The following is an 18,860-nucleotide window of genomic DNA, read 5'->3' on the forward strand; positions in this document are numbered from 1 at the left end:
ATTAAAAAAACATCTTTAAAATTGAGGTTGAATGTGTAGAATCAACATTAGTGCACATGGCTGTTGTTCTCTCTGGGCTGCTAACGGCCTACAGACAGGTGGGTTCACATCCAGGTGTTAGTCTGAGCCCGCAAACATGCAGCACCTGAGCAAATGAAGGACGAACTTGTTCATTTTATGTGAACACTTTGTACAGTGTTGCAAAGTGAAGCCAGCATTTCATGGATATCCTTTACACTTTATACAAACATAAGTCTTTAGTGTTTTTTTGTTCATGTCTTTCTCCTCTATATCACCAGAGAGATTATTGTATGGATTATTATATATTGTATAGAGTCTGAAGAGACGTGAGGACATGCTGCTCTCACTAACCCCCACCAGTCGCCCAGCGTGCAAAAAACAGTCAGGCGGCACAGCACAGCGCTGCCAGGAAACACACTGTATTTAATGAAGCAGATCTGGGAAGTCAGGTATTTTTAGAAGCCACGTTTAGTGAGAGGAAAAATCTCAGAATCTGTAAAGAGGAAAAAAAGAAAAGAAAAGGAAAACATTGCCTGAGTACTCCCGAAGTTGCTTTTTTCCCCACACTGCCTCCTGCCTCAAACATCTCACTTAGCTTGTCACTGTCGCTGCCTGGAAATGACATGATCATTTCTGCGAGTGTCGTTAACGAGCTTAACCAAAGGGCTGAAAACAAACAAAAGCATTTAAAAGCTGGCAGTATTTCTGCCCTTGCTGAATAGATTGACTGTCACACTTATTATTTTCATAATGCAGCAAGGGGGACGCACTTACTCACCCCCCATTGGTTAACAGAAGTCACAGAGCACGACCTTGTTCTTGATTTAGATGTGTCTGTAATGATACTCTAACGTGAATTTGTCTGATAGGGTGGCGGACCTGTTTTTTGACGCGAGTCCTCGGAGTAAGCTGATGAGTTGTCTGGTTTAATGAGGAAGACAGTGGCTTCAGACGGTCTTCATGCTGCAGACACAGTGCGACTCGGGGGGGGGGGGGGGGGGGGGGGGCTGCTGGCTAACTAGACGTCGGGCATGAAAGTATCAGTTGATATAGGTTTATGTTTCATATTAAGGGCTCTAATTCGGGTTTATGATGGCAATTACAAAGCAGAAATGCACTCAGTTGAGCACTAACTTCCGCAAAGGCCCGACAGTCTCCTCAAATTTAATCAGGCAGCACCAAATTGCCCACTCATAGATATCAGGCCTCTAAGTATATCTGAATGTTGAAAAATGCCCTATTTGCAATGTTAAAGAAAGTGGGGAATCAATCCTGGACCTGCCCTTTGATTGAATCAGCTCTGAAAGTGAACAGGTTCTTCCTTGTCCCACGCCCCACCTCAAGAAAATCGGTTCAGCAGTTTGGGCCTGACAGTCAGACGGGGATGAAAAGTTCTCGTAAAGAAAAAGGTAGCAGAGCATTCAGGGACATTGTGTTCAGCATTATATTGGTAAAATGCCAGTTAAATAAGGTCTCTCTGGCTTTTTCCGCTGTTTTAACATGTCTTTAATAGCTTTCAGGCCATCCTCTTCCTCCTCTGTGATTAAAAACACTAAGTGTTCTCACATGTGACTGTGCCACATACCTGTGTCCTGTTAGAGGGCAGTAAACAACAAAGCAGCAACAACAACATCAGCAGCAGCAGCTGCAGAGAGGGACGAGGCCCGAGGGTGAAAGGAAGGGGTGTGCGTGTGTATCTGTGTGTTGTTGTGACTGAACGCAAGTGAGGGGAAATGCCACGCATGCCTGAACACACAGACCAGCACATAGTTGTGTGAAAAACACATTGCTGGTCTTTAGTGGGCACGGGAGTGGAAGAGACCCAGAAACACTGGGACAGGGAGGAGTGGGCTCACACTCACCTTTGTGCACAGGGCTGAAGAGAGATTTAGCCAAGCTCTCCTGAGCCAGCTGTCTGTGTGAGAAAATCACATCATGACGCTGTGCTGTGTTCCCCCCTCTCTCTAAAAACCCCTCTGATCAGCACAACGCTCGATCTTGCCGAACATGCGCAGACAGACACTCTCTCTCTCCCTGAAAAGGTGAAAAACACCACTCCAGATTAGATCAGTCCGTGTTGAGACTCAACATCACATCTCTATCACTGTAGCTGTAAGACAGCACTGGAATCCCTGATGTGGTTTGCCTGTGGCGGTGAGTGGAGGAAGCATCCTCTCTCTGGCTGTCTGGGCTGATGTGGTTTAAACAAGTGTCTAGAGTGATCCACTGGGGGCTCCCAGGGAGGATCGGGTTGCCGGATGAGGATGTGGCCTGGTGCAGCTCAGGGAGCTGGAGGGAGAGTGGGGGGAGCAGCGATCCAGGCTGCGGCGGCCCACGACAGGCCTGCTGGCTCCTACTGTACTCCTGTTCAGCTACCTTACTGTTTGCTACTGCTCTCAGCTCCAGTAACCTGAGCCCACCTGCACCGACTCTGCACACAGTAGAAAGGCTTTGCATCCCCACAGTGCACTGGATTATTGCAGTGTGCAGCAGAGTGAATACGTTGGTAAATGGAGCTGATATAGAGATAAATGTAATCATGTCCTAATTGAGCTATGGCCCCGTTTATACAGTGGAGCACAGAAAGTCGGTGTGATTGACTCTGCAATAAACTCCTTCAAAATCACAATCATAGTGTTATGCTCTTATTTTCCTGAGCAAAACTTATGAAATACAGTATGTACAGTATGTATTTATTTTATAAAGGTTATATTTTGTTATACAAGTTTAAAAATATCCGTTTTACTTCCTGACAAATACTTTGATTTGAAATTCGGCCATGCTCCTGTACAAACCAGTCATGTTTTCTTATTTTGCTGATGTCCCAGTTCAGGGTCGGCACTATTTACAGGAAGAACGTTACTAAGGCTCGTTGTTTTGCAAACTGCGTGTGTCCAGGTTTTTCCACAACTCACGGTTTCCTCCGAATCTGTGGAAAAGCTGCACTTAATCACTATGGTTACAACCACCCACCCCCACCCCACCCCCCAGCGCCTGCTCAAGAGAGGACTTGTTTACCATCTCCGCTCCAGACTCAATAACATGTCAGTCATCGGAGTTAGAACCGCCCCTGCCCGCCTGCCATTGGTCCGGCAGATGGCTCCGCATTTCACACCCCCCCCCCCCCCCTCCCACACTCGTCCTCCCCCGACAACCTCCTCCTCCCTGCCTCCCCCCCAGCCCCGCTGCGAATAATGAATGACTTCCCAACTGTCTGTCACGCTTCCTATACTATCGCCGATGACACAGGGAAAAAAAAAAACAGCATGCTTTGATATGTAATGAAGAATGACACATTTCATCCTTCATGAGGCGAGTTATTTTTTCTACGTTTCTCTACGGTTGAGAGCGGATGATGGATCATTGGAAAATGATATCAGTTTGACCAAATTTCCCCTCTGGCAGTAAACGAGTCACCAGCCTCCGTATGTAAACAGCATAGTAGTCTCCTTACGCAGCATGCTCTCCTGCAAACTGAGCATGACTTGCATTTAGATGGGATGCCTCGCCACGCTGCGCTCCTTTTCCTCAACAAGGGAAACAAGGGAGTGAGAAGCCATCGTCTTGTCTAACACACACACACACACGCACACACGCACACACACCCTCTCCAAGTAGACTGTGTAGAAATCCATCCCTGTTGTTATCAGGCAAAAGGTACTTTTTGGGGTCGATTCAGACTGTGTTGAAGGGGAAGGGGTGAGGCGAAGTCGGGGGATATGAGTCGCATGACCCTGACTCCCGCTTTTCCTGATGGAGGAATAATCTTAGTAATTGCATCCTTTTTTTGCTCATACCATGTTTTGTATGTTTTTGTGGAAAACTGGAATCCAGCACATCAACGTCCTTCTTTTTCTGATCTCACATTCTCTCCCCTGATCATGTTTGCAGCTCAAATAGCTTACTCCTCTCAGGTTTCCTCAGCAATTCCTCAAGTTGTTGTTGCGTAGTTGCAGCAGAACGAGGGATTAGCCTTCTCTCTCTCCCCCCGCCCCCTTGAATCCTCTGCTGTCCGGGACATTCTGCGGATTCCTCACATAGTCCAGCGACTGGAGGATACCTTTAGAACACACACAAAATAAACAAAAAAAAACAGTGAACAGCACTTGTCTGTCTCTCGGGCCTATTAGAGATGCATCCTCCTCCTTCTCCTCCTCCTCCTCCTCCTCCTTTCAGCTGCTTTATTCAACGGCAGGCGTAGGGATGCACCGGCTGCTCGGAGGCAGAATCCTCAGTGCTGATTCTTGTCTTGTTTTCTATTGATGACCGGACTTTGATGTTGCTCATGTCTCAGTGCCCGGGTTAACAGGAGGGTTATAGGCCGTTACAACTGAAGTAGTGTATGATACGTACAAGATCATAAACCTCCCCATCCTTCACTGTTTGCACTTTAAATTACTTGATTCTGCAGACAAGGGCTACATCTATACTACCAGGCTTTCGTTTTAAAATGGCGTTTTCAAACTAAACAATCTTCCCACACAAGTGGACACACAAGGGCACAGTCATTCTAACAAATCGAACATCGCAGGTGAAAGTTCACTAAAGTAGAAGTCCAGGCCAAGCAAAGCTGTGATTTGCCTCGCTTCAGGAAGTGAATTTTTGATTTGCCTCCTTGCTCGCACAGATTGAAGGTGAATGGGAGGTGAAGGTTCTCTACTGCTACATTTGCATATATGTGACTCGCGTGTTCTGTTGTAAACAGGAAACATTTGGTTGAATTGTCACAGGTTGTTAGAAAAATAGCTTGTTTTCTTTGCATGTAAGCAGTTATTAAATCAGCAGAAATTATTTGTTAGCAAAGACAACAGGGTCAGCAACACTTGTAACTTATTACCTGTGTTTCCTTCTACCGAGGGAGTTGAGGCCAATGCAGGTTGTTTCCTTCTGTAACGGAGTCATGTGATAGGAGCCTGATGAATCAGCAAAGTCTACTCGAAAAGACTCAATCACAAAGTGTCTATATCATCTTTTCCAACATCTCTGATCGGCCCGTCCAGACTAAAATGCAGCCCTGGAGTTTTCAAACTAAAACGGAGCCAGCAGCTTTTTACAAACTTTAGCCGTAGCAAAGTTGGTACATTTCCAAAGAAAATGTAGTTGTGTTAATGTATCTAAAGGGTCTCTTTCCACAGTCTGCAGTCCAGTTCCTCATTAATTGCTTTATATAATCTGGTATGCACTTTAATAGGGTCAAATACCAACCGGCTGATGCTTCTCATTTATTCCTGCTCGTATCAAATGCCCACTCGGGGGACGACAGGAACGATGACGACTTATCTTGAGAGGAGCCCCTTGTTAGGTAGTCCCTTTGCTTTGAAGTAGTGGAAACCCACAATGCCCTGCATAGCGATGTGTGGAGAGCTGCGGCGTGGAAATAGGGTTGCATTAGGAGCATCTATAAATAGAGGATTGTATCCTTGATACCGCGGGTTGTTTGGTCACACACTGAAACCCGGTTGACTTATATGGATTCGAGGCAGCAATGCGTCCTCCCTCCAGCTTTCTTCTGGCAGAAGGAATGCATGTTTGGAATTTCTCTTCATTGAGGAATCTGTTAAAATGATGCAGAGGGGAAAGGAACCTCCTCCAATGAGGCTCATTAGAGTTTGCCTTGGCTGCCCCCTTTTGGTAGGATTCCAAGAAAATGAAGCCTGGCTGATGTTTCACTAATTTAACTGCTTTTAACACACTAATGTCAGCATCATATTTACCATCAAATCACAGCTGTTATGTGGAAGTGTGTGTGTGTGTGTGTTGGTATTTGATGTTGTAGCTTTAGAAAAGAGCTTGCTTTGGACCAGATCCAGAAAAGATGCAGTAATGCAAGACTGGGAGAACATATACGATGTGTGAAGCTATACATAACACAGTAAAGGCCTTGTGGCCAAACTTTATTGCTTGTGCTGTAAGGAAAGTGTTGAAGGTGCAGTTACTTCAAGATCCATCTTATCAGGAGACGTTTATCTAAACTTCCTGAGGTGCTGCAGTGTATAGAAAAAAAAGGATTGTATAGAGAGAGATCTGTTTACATTTTTGACGACAGAGCTATAGACGTTTTGTTTTTTTCTTTTGTCATAAATAATTTGCACAGTTGGATTTGACTTAATGTGAGAAAGAATGACAAGTATTTGAGAAACTGTCAGGAGTGAGAATGATCATTCCCCTCCCACCCTTTCCCATGTGAAGCGAAACGGGAGTAGTTGTGGGGGGGGGGTTCTGCAGCATTTCTTTGGTGCACTGTCACTTTCTTAACCTACACAAATATTTTTGCAAAGCATCATGAAACATTCATTGAGAGATTAGCTCAAGCGTCAGTTTGGACCAGTGATGCGCTGACACCCGCATTTCATTAGAAAGTGACTAAACAAGCAGAGCTCCCCTTCTCCTCTTCCCCCTCGACACACACATCTGCACATGCCAGTGTGTGTGCACATGTCACTCATGCGCTCAATGTTCATCAATTACACTCTTATGTGCACGATGAAGATAGCTAAAAGAATGAAGTCTCAGGTTTGACAATTATAAGGAAAGTGTTGAAATGTGTGTTTGAGTGCACTTTTGTCTGGGTTTGTACGATTGCGTGTCAGCACATATGTCTGCACATTTCCTTCCAGCTCTTGCTTTGCACCAGGAGGCAGTTGCTAAGGAACCAGGCGAGATGTGCCTCTTATTTCAGTTCAGTTCAGATTTTCAGCCCCTGTGGGGAAATTTGTCTTGCAACAATAACAAAGGCCCTAACAATAAACAGTTATCACTAAAAGCCCCTAATAAACAAACAATATGAGTGTGTCTGTGTGTGTGTGGGGGGGGGTTGCCACATGCAGAGTTTGTAATATTCAGAGATTTTAAAACAAATGACTTTTGTCACATGTTTTCCACCAAAGAAACCTTAACTCTTGATTTACTCTTTCCTAGGCCGGCTCTTTATCTATTCTAGACAGAGACTCTTCAAACACTCATTAGCAGAAGACAGCTTGTTATACACACACACACACACACACACACACTCTCCAGGTGCTCTTTTGTGGACTCGTCTGAAAGTAGGACGCCCCTGCTTGCCGTGTTTCAAGATTACTTAGCAGTGGGAATCTGCTTTCGTCTCTTTAAATCTGTGTTTCCTGGAGTGCTTCTCTATAAATAGGCTACAGTGGAAATAAAAGGCTATGAATACCGTGTGCTATTTACATCTGTGTCACTGATGAGCGTGTAAACCTATTGTTTCCGAAGGGAGCACTGATGGGATGTTCTTGTGATTTACATCCTGAATGGAACTTCATGGCAACTTTTTCTCTCCCAGAAGTTTGAGGTTGATACTATATCTGTCAGGACACACAATTTGTCCTTAATGTCTTAACACACTGATTTGGTTTCTATGTGATTTAGCTGCTCTTTGGTTGAAAATGTGGTTTTAAAACAAGAAATTAGCATAAACCTGCCATCAGGAACCAAATTACTGTCAGAGAATATATGCCACTGTCTGTGTGATGACATTAGAGGTGATGATTAAGTGATGCCATCTCTGCATTTCACTAAAACAACAACTACAGATTTGTAACCCCCCCCCCCCCCTGCGCTGAAACTCCAGTTCCCTTTTAACTCCCCAGCCTCCGCGGGCTGATTCTAGCTTTGCACCTTTCTTAACCTAAAACCTGACTTTTAAGTATTTGAAAATGTCACAGATTAACATTTGTGTCCACACGTTCATTCTGTCTCCTGTCAGATCTTCCCGTTCATGTACCACTTTATTAGGTACATAAGTAACGTTTAATGCAATCCATTGCAACAGCTCAGGGTAATTCCCCTTTTACACAGATAATAATGGTCAGCTTTTAGTAGTGTATTAAATTAGCTATATGTTTATTATTGAGGTTGTAGTCTACAGTCGTGTGGAACTGGAATGGATTATATTTACAGACGTTTCAAATTTTTTGGTCCCCATATTTACACAAAGGGAGGATGACTATTAGAAACACATTGCAGTATAATTCAGTCCAGGACAACACAATCTCTAACTATGACCTCAATAATAAACAGAAACTGCATTTACAGATTTCTGAAAGAAAAACTGAACATTAAAAGAACATGTGGCACAGATGTTGTGGTGGATTTCTTCCTCACTGCACTTTAACCCATTTTCTGTCTGGCAGATAATATCATTAATATATCCTGGTTTTCATCCATCACCTAAATCTGAAGCTATTATACATTTATACTTTTAAAACACAATCGGTGCAAACACAGCTGATCATTTTGTGTCTTTTTGAGTCTTTTCTGTCCTGGCAGTCACCTTATGTAACATTGTGAGATAGGGCGTTATTCAAAATCTTTCTGTTTTCCCAGAGAATAATTCATGGATCGTGATGAAAACAAATCGAGCACATTTAGGGAACTGATATCGATGAGTGTGTGAAATTTGGTGCAGCTTGATTGAATTAGAGGGGACTGATGGGCCTTACTGGAGAATTGCATTGTCTTTTTCTTTCAGGCCTGTTAGTAACCAGATAATATCATTATTACATCCTGATTTTCATTATTGACCCTGTTCTGAAGCTATTACAGATTTATACAGACATTTAAATCAAAATTCTGTTCATTTCTCCAATCCTTTAATTTTTATCATTCTCTATTTTGTCATAATTGTGTCCAGCAGTGTTGTCATTTTTTTTTTGCACTGCCCAAAACTGACCTCTTCCTCCATCTTTCTCTGCCTCCTCCTCAGTTTGCCCAGAACACTGCAAGCACACCTGTACCGACAAGGGGGAGTGTTGCCACAGCCAGTGCCTGGGCAGCTGCACTGAACCCAACAACGACATGGCCTGTTCCGCCTGCCTCCACTACTTCCACGAGGACCGCTGCGTGCCAGACTGCCCCGCGGGCACTTACAAGTTCGAGGGCTGGCGCTGCATCACCATGGACCTGTGCTCTCAAGTGCACCTGCCTGGCGACTCTCACTTTGTCATCCACGGGGGAGAATGTATGGCCGACTGCCCCTCCGGCTTCACACGCAACGAGACTAATCGGTAAAGACGTGCCCTTCACTTCCACTTTCGGTGTGATCTGGAAATGCTGTGCCGGGTGACAGCGAATTTACAGTACATTAGGAGGAGCTCTCTTAAAAATGTGTTAGATATTTTACCGTATGTCTTGTCAAAATTTCTCAAGGCTTAAGTTTTCTTTAATCTTCTGTATTTAGATTTATTGGCGATCATCACCTGATCTTTCTCATAAAGCGAGAAAACAGGTCTTAGTATTTCACATTTCCTTGCATGTTGTTCTGTAAATAGACATGCCACTTCTCTTTCATATTCACACACACACACACACACACTCTGAAGCAGCTCATGTGCGCACCGTGCACTTGTGCGTAATGAATACTTCTGTATAAAGTGTCCTTGAGGTGAACTTCACCTGAACCCGCCCCTCACTCACGGGTTCCTTTCTTCAAGTCGGTCTCAGAGCTGGAAGAGCTTCTCAGTGTGTGAAGATTAAGAGCATGTTGCACTATAAATGATTCACGTCTTGACTTCCCAGAAACAATGAGCCAGTAGATTTGACAGATTAACAGTCAAAGGTTTTAGGACGAGACTCGTAACTGTCAAACACTTCATTCACTGGACATGTTTCCTTTGTTTGACGCAGGAAAACGCTTCCCTCCCTGTTTGGTCTCGTCAATTCCCCAAACTCTTCACGCTGCCGTGTATTTTTTTGGCCACACCGCTGCTGTTTAGTCTCTGAGGTCAATACGGTGAATCACTCTCTCACGAAAGAGAGAGGGAGAGGGTTCAGATGAGGGCCCGTAACAGATTACACTCTCCGTGTGAGGGGTGACCCTGTATCGCGCAGTGAATTTATTTGCCTGAATCCCTTGGAATGCTCGGGAGCTCGGGGAGTGAACAAATGATTTCAGGGTGAGATAGGGAGGTTGTTGTTGTTTTTTCTCAGTCTTTCTTCTTCTCGCCTCTCCTTCTGCCCGTACACAGAATGTTTTGCAGCGCCTGCAACGGACTGTGCGACAAGGCCTGCCCCACCCTCGTCATCGACTCTGTGGATGCTGCTCAGTCGCTGAAGGACTGCACCGTCATCGAGGGCAACCTGGACATCAACATTCGCCGTGGAAGTGAGTGCATCTGAGCAGAAGCCTGCCGGAACCTTTTTTTTAAATTGTGAATTAACTCCGTAGACCACACCAGGCTGCAGCACCATTTTAGTGGACTAAACAGACTAAGCAGATTAAACACACTAATGGTTCCCCGCTTTGAAATATCCGCCAACAGAGTATTTAGCTTGTCTACAACCTGCCGTACAGTATCCAGTAATGATTCTTTACTTACTACAGTATACTATCTGTGCTGCAGTACATCTGCTTCTTGCACTTTAACCCAACTGTCACATTATACTATAATGCTGTTTATTTATTGCCAAGTTGACAGGATGGTTCATGAGCTAATCTCCACGTTTGATAAAGATAATACAATTCAGTGCTCGGTGGGATATTTTCTTTAAGAGCCAGAACAGTAGCAGGAGAGGTCCCTGTGTGTTTTTTAAATGAGGCTTTCATGTGATTTTATTACCTATGCTTTGGGTGTTTATGTTTATCCTCCTGTCCCCAGATAACATAGCGTCTGAGCTGGAGAGCTTCATGGGATTGATCAAGACAGTGACGGGCTATGTGAAGATTCGACACTCCCACGCACTTGGCTCGCTGTCCTTTCTCAAGAGCCTGCGTTTCATCAATGGGCAGGAGCTCATCGACAAGTATGGCCTGTGTGTGTGTGTGTGTGTGTGTGTGTGTGTGTGTGTGTGTGTGTGTGTGTGTGTGTGTGTGTGTGTGTGTGTGTGTGTGTGTGTGTGTGTGTGTGTGTGTGTGTGTGTGTGTGTGTGTGTGTGTGTGTGTGTGTTTGCGTGTGCGTGTGTGCGGTGACTCAGGGAATTAGAGGACGTGAGCAAAACCTCAGCCTAGCAGGGAGGCTGTCACCAACATATCATTGAAGTTGCATAAATGTCAGAGGGACTTATTGTTGATGGAGTGTCTGCCCTCGATGGTGGATGCGCACGTTCACACAAAATGATAAATGGAATTAAAATCTCTTTTAGCATCGTGTGACATGGATAGATCATAACATGATAACATTATATATTAGATTAATATTCTATTCTATTTGAAAGTGATTCAGACAGGCCAGATAAGTGAGCGTGGCTACTATTCCTAACAGAGAGTCTCATGTTCACCGGCCCCTGTATTTACTGTGGTATCAGCAGCAGTCTGAGATACGAGGGAAAGTTTTTTTGGTGCCGGCCAAAGGGGTCACGGGAAAGTCTGTTGGCCTTCTCGTTGTTGTCTCTCCCAGGATAAAGTTTCAGTCAGAGGAATGCTGTCGAGGATGGCAGACATTCCCTTCGCTCTGCTGCATTACATGGACGGTTAGAGCTCAGGGTGTTAGCACCATGCTGTTTCTCTTTCACTCCTCCTCTGTACAAACCCAGCCTCACGACCCAGAGCTCAGTGATGGCCACCTGCGATAGTGCCTGATGCTGCCACCAGGTGGCAAAACAAATCCTGTAAAATCACATTTTAGATGGTTTGAAACCTCACTCTTTATTTCTATTTTCCATTTCCAGCATGTATTCCTTCCACGCCGTCAACAACCAGCACTTGCAGTACCTGTGGGACTGGAGTCAGCACAACCTGACCATTCAAGCCGGACGCCTCTTCTTCCGCCAGAACCCCAAACTCTGCATGTCTGAGATCCACACCATGTGGGAGAAGACGGGGATCAGCGTGAAGCCAGAGGAGGGGGACTTTCGTAACAACGGCGAAAGAGCCAGCTGTGAGTATTTCTACAGGAACTTTCACAGTGGGTTCCCTGGGCTCCTCTTCTCATTCTCCGAGTGCTATGACTGTATACACGATATGTGCGTCTCACTGAGGCTCCTGCTCTGTCACGTCAGGTGAAAGTCACATCCTCACGTTCAAGTCTAACGAAACAACGAGTCACGCGATCAAACTGATGTGGGAGCGCTACCAGCCGCCAGACGCCGGAGACCTCATCAGCTTCATCGTCTACTACAAGGAGTCGTGAGTATCCACCAGACAAACAACTCCTTATCCCCTCGAACACACGTTATACAATTAACTCCACACTGAGGAAGAGTGGATATTGATTTTTCTTCATACAAAAAAAAAACCACTCTAAGTTAGAGATATGACTTTAGATTTAAAATATAATGTTTTAGACACAGTATTCAACTCAATATCGAGATTTATGGAGAAAAACACTTTAGATTATTGAAGCTTTCTGATTTGGGATTGTTCACACAAGTCATTACTGCTGTATCTGTGTGTACCTCATCTTACCCACAGTTAATGTCCAAAACACATTGGTTGAGGTACTTTGATTTAATATAGCTGTAGAGAGAAGATATTTTTCATTCGCAAAACAACCAACCAAATATCCGCTTAGTGTCGGAGTTTACAGCTTTCTTCTTGAATTCGAACACAGTAAAGCAAAGTCCTACCTCAGATGTTGGTAATTAAACTCTATCTGTTACAGCCCAGAGTCTTCCCTCTTTGTTTCTCACTATTTCAGGCTTTTACTGTCAACGAGAGCGAAATGGTCAGTAGTAATTTAAAGCGTAAAATGTATAAAGAAAAACGGGCAAAAAGATGCAAAACAATGGCAAGAGTTGTTGAGATGAATCATATCCTCAAACATAACCTGGAATAAAACAGTTCTGATGAGTTTGAAATGTTTTTTTTGTAAATGTTGGAGATTTCATGTTTCAACTCAAATTCTTTTTTTTCTAAATGTGCAGCCGTGTCTTGTTTTCTCCACCAGGCCGTTCCAGAACATCACCGAGTTCGACGGACAGGACGGCTGCGGCTCGAACAGCTGGCTGATGCTGGACGTGGATCTTCCTCAGGACGCAAACAGCGAACCAAACGTCAGTCTTCAGCACCTGAAGCCCTGGACCCAGTACGCCGTCTTCGTGAAGGCCATCACTCTGCAGGTGGTGGGCAAGCACATCACTGGGGCAAAGAGTGACATCATCTACATCCGCACACGCCCAGCGCGTAGGTTTCCGCATCAGTCTGCCGACACCATAACTATACAGTGCGTTATCATAAGTGCTGCAACATTTAAACATGACGTACCATGACTTTGTCCCTGTTGCAGCTCCTTCTGTGCCTAAAGACGCCCGCGCGTTCGCCAACTCCTCAACCAAGCTGGTGGTGAAGTGGTCGCCCCCCATGTTTCCCAACGGCAACCTGACCTACTACCTGGTCCGCTGGCAGCAGCAGCCTGAGGACAGGGAGCTCTACGAACACAACTACTGCTCCAAAGGTCGGCCCCGCTCTACTAAAGCATCTTCTTTTGAACTCTTTTCCCACTGATCGGGCCTTCCGAGCGTTTAAAGGAAGAGTTCAAGACTTTTGAGGAAATGGTTTCCTCTCTTGATGAGAGTTAGTTGAGAAGATGAACACTGCTCAGTCTGTATGTAAAATATGAACTCATATATTTCCCAAAGTGTTAAATTAGTCTTTAAACCTTAAAACATAATCTGTGCAAGAAGTGTTGTTATTTTTAGATTTAGATTTTTTTTTTATACTCATCCACCAAACAGACACCTCACCCCCACCCCCCACCATCTAGCACACACACCCATGCACAACTGTAAACGTCTTCTTGTCTTTAAGTGTAATGTCATTTGTCTTCAATTATAATGAGGGAAATGTTGGTTTTAATAATGCAGGATCACTGAACTCTTTTGTTTATCCCCTACAGACCTGAAGATCCCGATCCGGTTCTCAGCGGCAGGGCTCACGGACATGGACGACAACACCAAGCCCACCAAGTCCGACCTGGCGGGGGGGGAGAAGGGCCCGTGCTGCGCCTGCCAGAAAACGCCCGAGGAGAAGGACCGGGAGAAGGACGACCGCGTCTTGCTGAAGAAGTTCGAGAACCACCTCCACAATGCCGTCTTCTGGCAGAGGTACAGTGAGCCACGTATGGGCGCTGTAATATCAGTCACCTCCTGTTTACAGCTCCTGCTCTGTACCTCCTTTTCACGCCTGCGAGGAAAGGCGGTCAAAGAGCCTCCCGCAGCGCGTTTTGCCTTAATGGGTCGAAATGAAGAATGAGGCGGCGGCGCCGGGTGTGAGGGCTCCTCGGTTGGAGCTGACAGGATCCAACCGAGGAGCCCTCACACCCGGTGAGGGCTCCTCGGTTGGAGCTGACAGGATCCAAACACGGGGGCATTGACAGACCGGACGGGGGCTGGGCCGGCCTGCTGGGCTCGGCCTTTTTTGCCAGGAAGCATGGATGAGGAGACACGCTGAGTGGGATCCAAAGCCTTCTAAGCGCTCTTGTGGCTTTCTGTTGCCATGGCGGCGGGGGGGGGGGGAGTTGGGGAACTAGCAGGCAGCAATTTAGGCAACACAAACAAACTCAGGAGAGAGATATGATTAAGGAGTCTGAAGAGCTGCACGCGTGTCGCTGCTTAGGCTTTTGTGCGCCACGATGGGGACTGACTCTTGTGTTGTGTTAGCATTGAACTTGCTCGTGGCTGCAGACGTTTAACTGTTCCAAGGCTCCGGCTTTCTTTCCTCTCCCTCTCGCCTGTGTTCACACGTTAAGCCTCAGTGAACCGGTGCCGTAGCACTCGCTGGTGAAATATGGAAACCTTTTGATACACTTATTGCTTTGCACTCAGCAGGTACCTTTATAGATCCATATCTTGTAAATGGTTACGGCAAAGTTCATCCATTTAACAGTGTTACGCTGCCCTTTTCTTCTTAACAATGCTCTGGTGGACTTGGATCGATATATCTGCGGAGGAAGAGTGATAAAACACAGCTTTCTGTTGTAATTGAACTCATATCTTCCTCCCTCCTCCCTATCTGGCTGTGGTGATTTGCTATAGTTTAGCTGTCAAGGAAACAGACGGGTGGCAGGTCCCAGGCCTGCTGCGAGGGGCTTATCATGTGTATACGCGCAGGCTCTCCACTGTAACAGAGCCGGCCATTATTACGAACCACTCCAAAGAAAGGCCCCATGAGATCGAGGGGGGAGGCTTTTCAAAAGGTTTAGGGTTTGGACCAGGGGGTGAGGAGGAGAGAGGGCGGCTGCAAACAGAAACAGAAAAGAAGAGGAAATGTTTTCCATTCTGTCGCTCTCCACTCTCCTCCTCCGCCTCCTCTTCGCATGCTCTCTTTGTCTGAGACTCGTTTTGTTTTTTTCTTTCTTTCTGGAGCGAGACAGCTGCCAGGAAATGTACAGTGAATCCGTGGTGGAATTTAAATGAATGAGGGAAGAGCCCCATCAGCAGCAGAATACAAACAGACAAGTGAAGGAGGGCAGACGGATTGACTGCTGGAGATGCACAAAGCGGATGTCTGTCGGTATCTGAACAGACGACCTTGTGGTGTGATCCTGAACCCGTTATCAGCTTTCTGGACAACTCATTTACTGTGTCACCCGCCAGCTGATAAACTCACGATGGATACATGTGGTTACCTCTTCTTCCTCTGCGGGCTCTGATAATGTGCTCTACAGGCCGAAGACTGAAAGTGTAGTCACGGCCTTCTTGACCGGATTCCGTTGCGTAAAGGTAGATCTTTTTTTAGCAGGCGAGGTCAGGACACGGACTGTGGTGGCTCTCTGGTTATAAGGTCATGCTTAAATCAGCTGCAGAGCATTCTCACAGTGTTAGAGCCGCTGTGCTTAACCCTCTTAATGCTCGTTAGGAAAAATTAGATCCTCAGGTTTTTCTTTCCTTCGTCGCTCTTCTTCTGTTGCTTTGATACAAGGCAGCTCGAAAGGTTCGCTCGCCCGTTCGAATCAGACCAGCAGCATCTGTGTCTCTGCTTTCCACTCGGTTGTCATATAGTCAACTTACCGTCAGAGGTCACCGATCTGTTTTTAAGAGCCGCTCCATTTATGACAGTCCGAGAGGAATGTTAACATGTCAGTGCGACTGGTGTTTCCCACGGATCTGTGTGTGCCTGCACCGTCCTCCTGTAGGTGGATGTCTGCTCCGACGCAGGAAGATGCTTGACTTCAGCTTTGCTCAGTTAGATCTCTTGGTTTGAGATTTTAATTCTCCCGCTCCAGCTGAAAGGAAGCAGCTTTCTTCACAGAAATATAACATTCTGGTGCAGTGGTTAGCACAACAAGACAGAAAGAAGGTTCTTGTTGGCTGGAATCTCGGTTTGACCAGCACTCTTTGCGTTGACTTTGCACCGTGTACTCCATGCATTTGTGTGAGTTTTCTCTGGGTACTCCAGCTTCCTCCCGCAGTACAAAGACATGCATATTGGGATTAAGTTGATCAGGGACCGTCCCGAGGTTTTTAGAGTAAAATGGGCCCAGCAGCATTCCAAAACCTCTCAGTTGTAGCGGCTCTAAAACACTGGAGTAGTGTGGATGTAGTAGAGTTCATGTGTTTTCAAATTAAAACGTAGTTATGTGGATTTACCATTGTCAGTACACTTACAAATAATGAAAATAATGGTTAGTTTTAGCCTGATTTACTTCAGTCTGAGCTGAGCTTTGTAGGTAGAGATTTCCAGCTTCTAGTTCCTGTTGTCCTCAAACGGTCCAAAGAAAATCCTAAAAAGATATATCTCAGTTGCAGAAGCTCTTTAAAAGGCTCAACATTCTGTTGTTACCTGCTGCTGCCTTTCATGTTCTCACTCTGTCAGAACCAGGACTCTCTTATTTGTCCACTTGTGTCCCCTAAGGACCCGACAGTTTTCACAAGTAACGGTGAGAGGGGGCTTTAGACTCAGTGTTGTGTGTTTCTGATGCTGCTGCTACATTCACAGCTGTCAGCAGCTGCCGACCCTCAGTAAAGACGACGTCCAGCTCCAGGAGATTCCACAGGTTATGAGACGAGGTGTCTGTTCACCTCGGTGGCCTTAATGTAGCTGCTGAAAACTGGACATGTTTGTTCAGAAAGTCGGTCGAGAAACAGAGAGAATAGAAAAAAAGAGTAATATTTTCTCACACTTTATAACTTTCAGCTTTTACCTTAGCTTATTTTTGTTTAGGATAAACTGGACTGCAGCCTTAGTTCAAATCTCCTTTTTCTCTCTCTCTGTGCACCTTGCTATGATCCATCTGACCTCATCCTTCTTCTACACAGCTCCACAGGGAGTAGTTTGCAGCATCTGGACACATGCTGCGCATGCATACACACACTCATACTCACACACACCACATAACACACATTCACTCCACCTGGTCCAACAAGATGCTTAACCTTTGTTTAAAATGCCTGTGGGAGTAATTAACCTACAAATATTTGTTGTAATGGAATTTACAGTTTACCTCTTTTGCCTTTTTTTTGGCATAATATAATTCACTGTCCTTTAGGTTTGGAGTGTAGAATTTAGTGACATCTAGTGGTGAAGTTGCTTGTTGCAGCTGGATACTCCTCACCTCACCCTCCTTTCCAAACATAACAAACAGAAAACCTGTGGCAGCCTTCAGTGGTCATTAAAAACTCAAAAGGTGTTTAGATTGTCCAGTCTGGGCTACTGTAAAAACATGGCCGCCTCCGTAGAGAGCACCGGCTACCCATGTAAATCTAAAGGGCCAATTCTAGGGTAAAGAAAACAACAATTCATACAATTTAGATGAAACGCACAATTGAAAACATCATGTGGATTGTTTCATATTCAATTTCAATAGATCCCTTACACCAAAATCTTTTCAGACCTCTGGACCGTCGACGCAGAGATGTGAGCGGCTCGGCCAACGACACGCTGTTCAACGACAGCGCCGGGAGGGGGAACACCACCCTCGGGCCGGGCAACAGTACGGATGGCGCTCCTCCCATTAGAGAGTATCCGTTCTCAGAGGACAAGAGCGCAGCAGAATATTTAGACATCCCCAACCTGCAGCCCTTCACAGTCTACCGCCTCGACATCCACGCCTGCAACGAGGAGGTGGGCCGCTGCAGCGCCGGAGCATTCGTCTTCTCCAGGACCAAACCTGCAGGTGAGAAACGGACCTGGCTACGATCTATGACGGAAGCATCTAACAAATGTAAACACATTCTTTTAATAACTTCCTGCATGTGTGTTTTTTGTGCGTTTCCCAGACAAAGCAGACGACATTCCTGGTAAGGTGATCTATGAGCGGAGTGACAAGGTGGAGGGTTGTGTGCTGCTGCACTGGCAGCAGCCCGCCATGCCCAACGGAGTCATCCTGATGTATGAGATCAAGTTCCGTCTGGGGACTGAGGTGAGCCAGACTGGATGAAACTGAAGATCTCCTTAGACAAACAAAGACAATTCAAATTATAAACAGTACATAACTGATCGGGATCAAATAAAAGTCCGTCTTACTTTTTTTTGTCCCACATAGAAAATTGATACATTTTAGCATCTTTTATTTATCTGTTAATTAAAAAAAGCTAAATGTCAGATATGTCAGGAAAAAAAATTGAGGATCATGGTCAACTTTATTTTAAGTGAATTTTAACACACAGACATATTCAAACCTATTGTGGCTACACACACATCATTCAGCACAGTGAGGGTCAAACATCCAACAACAAGAAGCAAAAGGTCATTTGGAGTGTAAGTCCCTATAAGTGGTGTGTCACACATCTTACTCTTCTCTTTTCTTTTAGCCCGAGAAACACGTGTGTGTGTCGCGGCATCACTACCGCGACCACAGAGGAGCTCGTCTGACCAACCTGGGTTCAGGAAACTACTCTGCCCGTGTGCGCGCCACCTCTCTAGCAGGGAACGGCTCCTGGACGGAGAGCGTGTCCTTCTACGTGCCTCCACCCAAACGTAATGCAACACCTCCCGCTCATCCAGTCCT

General features: G+C 45.6%; 1 protein-coding gene across 1 annotated transcript in view; it reads left to right on the forward strand.

Annotated features, from left to right (window-relative positions):
* igf1ra (insulin-like growth factor 1a receptor) overlaps nucleotides 1-18,860 on the forward strand; it is an 81,637-nt gene that overhangs the window by 48,527 nt on the left and 14,250 nt on the right. The window contains 11 exon segments of the mRNA XM_053426340.1: nucleotides 8,744-9,044; nucleotides 10,005-10,141; nucleotides 10,635-10,779; nucleotides 11,644-11,852; nucleotides 11,974-12,100; nucleotides 12,861-13,096; nucleotides 13,200-13,367; nucleotides 13,809-14,016; nucleotides 17,743-18,026; nucleotides 18,130-18,272; nucleotides 18,664-18,829. Of these exon segments, the coding sequence (XP_053282315.1) occupies nucleotides 8,744-9,044; nucleotides 10,005-10,141; nucleotides 10,635-10,779; nucleotides 11,644-11,852; nucleotides 11,974-12,100; nucleotides 12,861-13,096; nucleotides 13,200-13,367; nucleotides 13,809-14,016; nucleotides 17,743-18,026; nucleotides 18,130-18,272; nucleotides 18,664-18,829 (2,124 nt within the window).

The sequence above is a fragment of the Pleuronectes platessa genome, chromosome 7 (genome assembly GCF_947347685.1).
Source record: "Pleuronectes platessa chromosome 7, fPlePla1.1, whole genome shotgun sequence".
Taxonomy (NCBI): Eukaryota; Metazoa; Chordata; class Actinopteri; order Pleuronectiformes; family Pleuronectidae; genus Pleuronectes; species Pleuronectes platessa.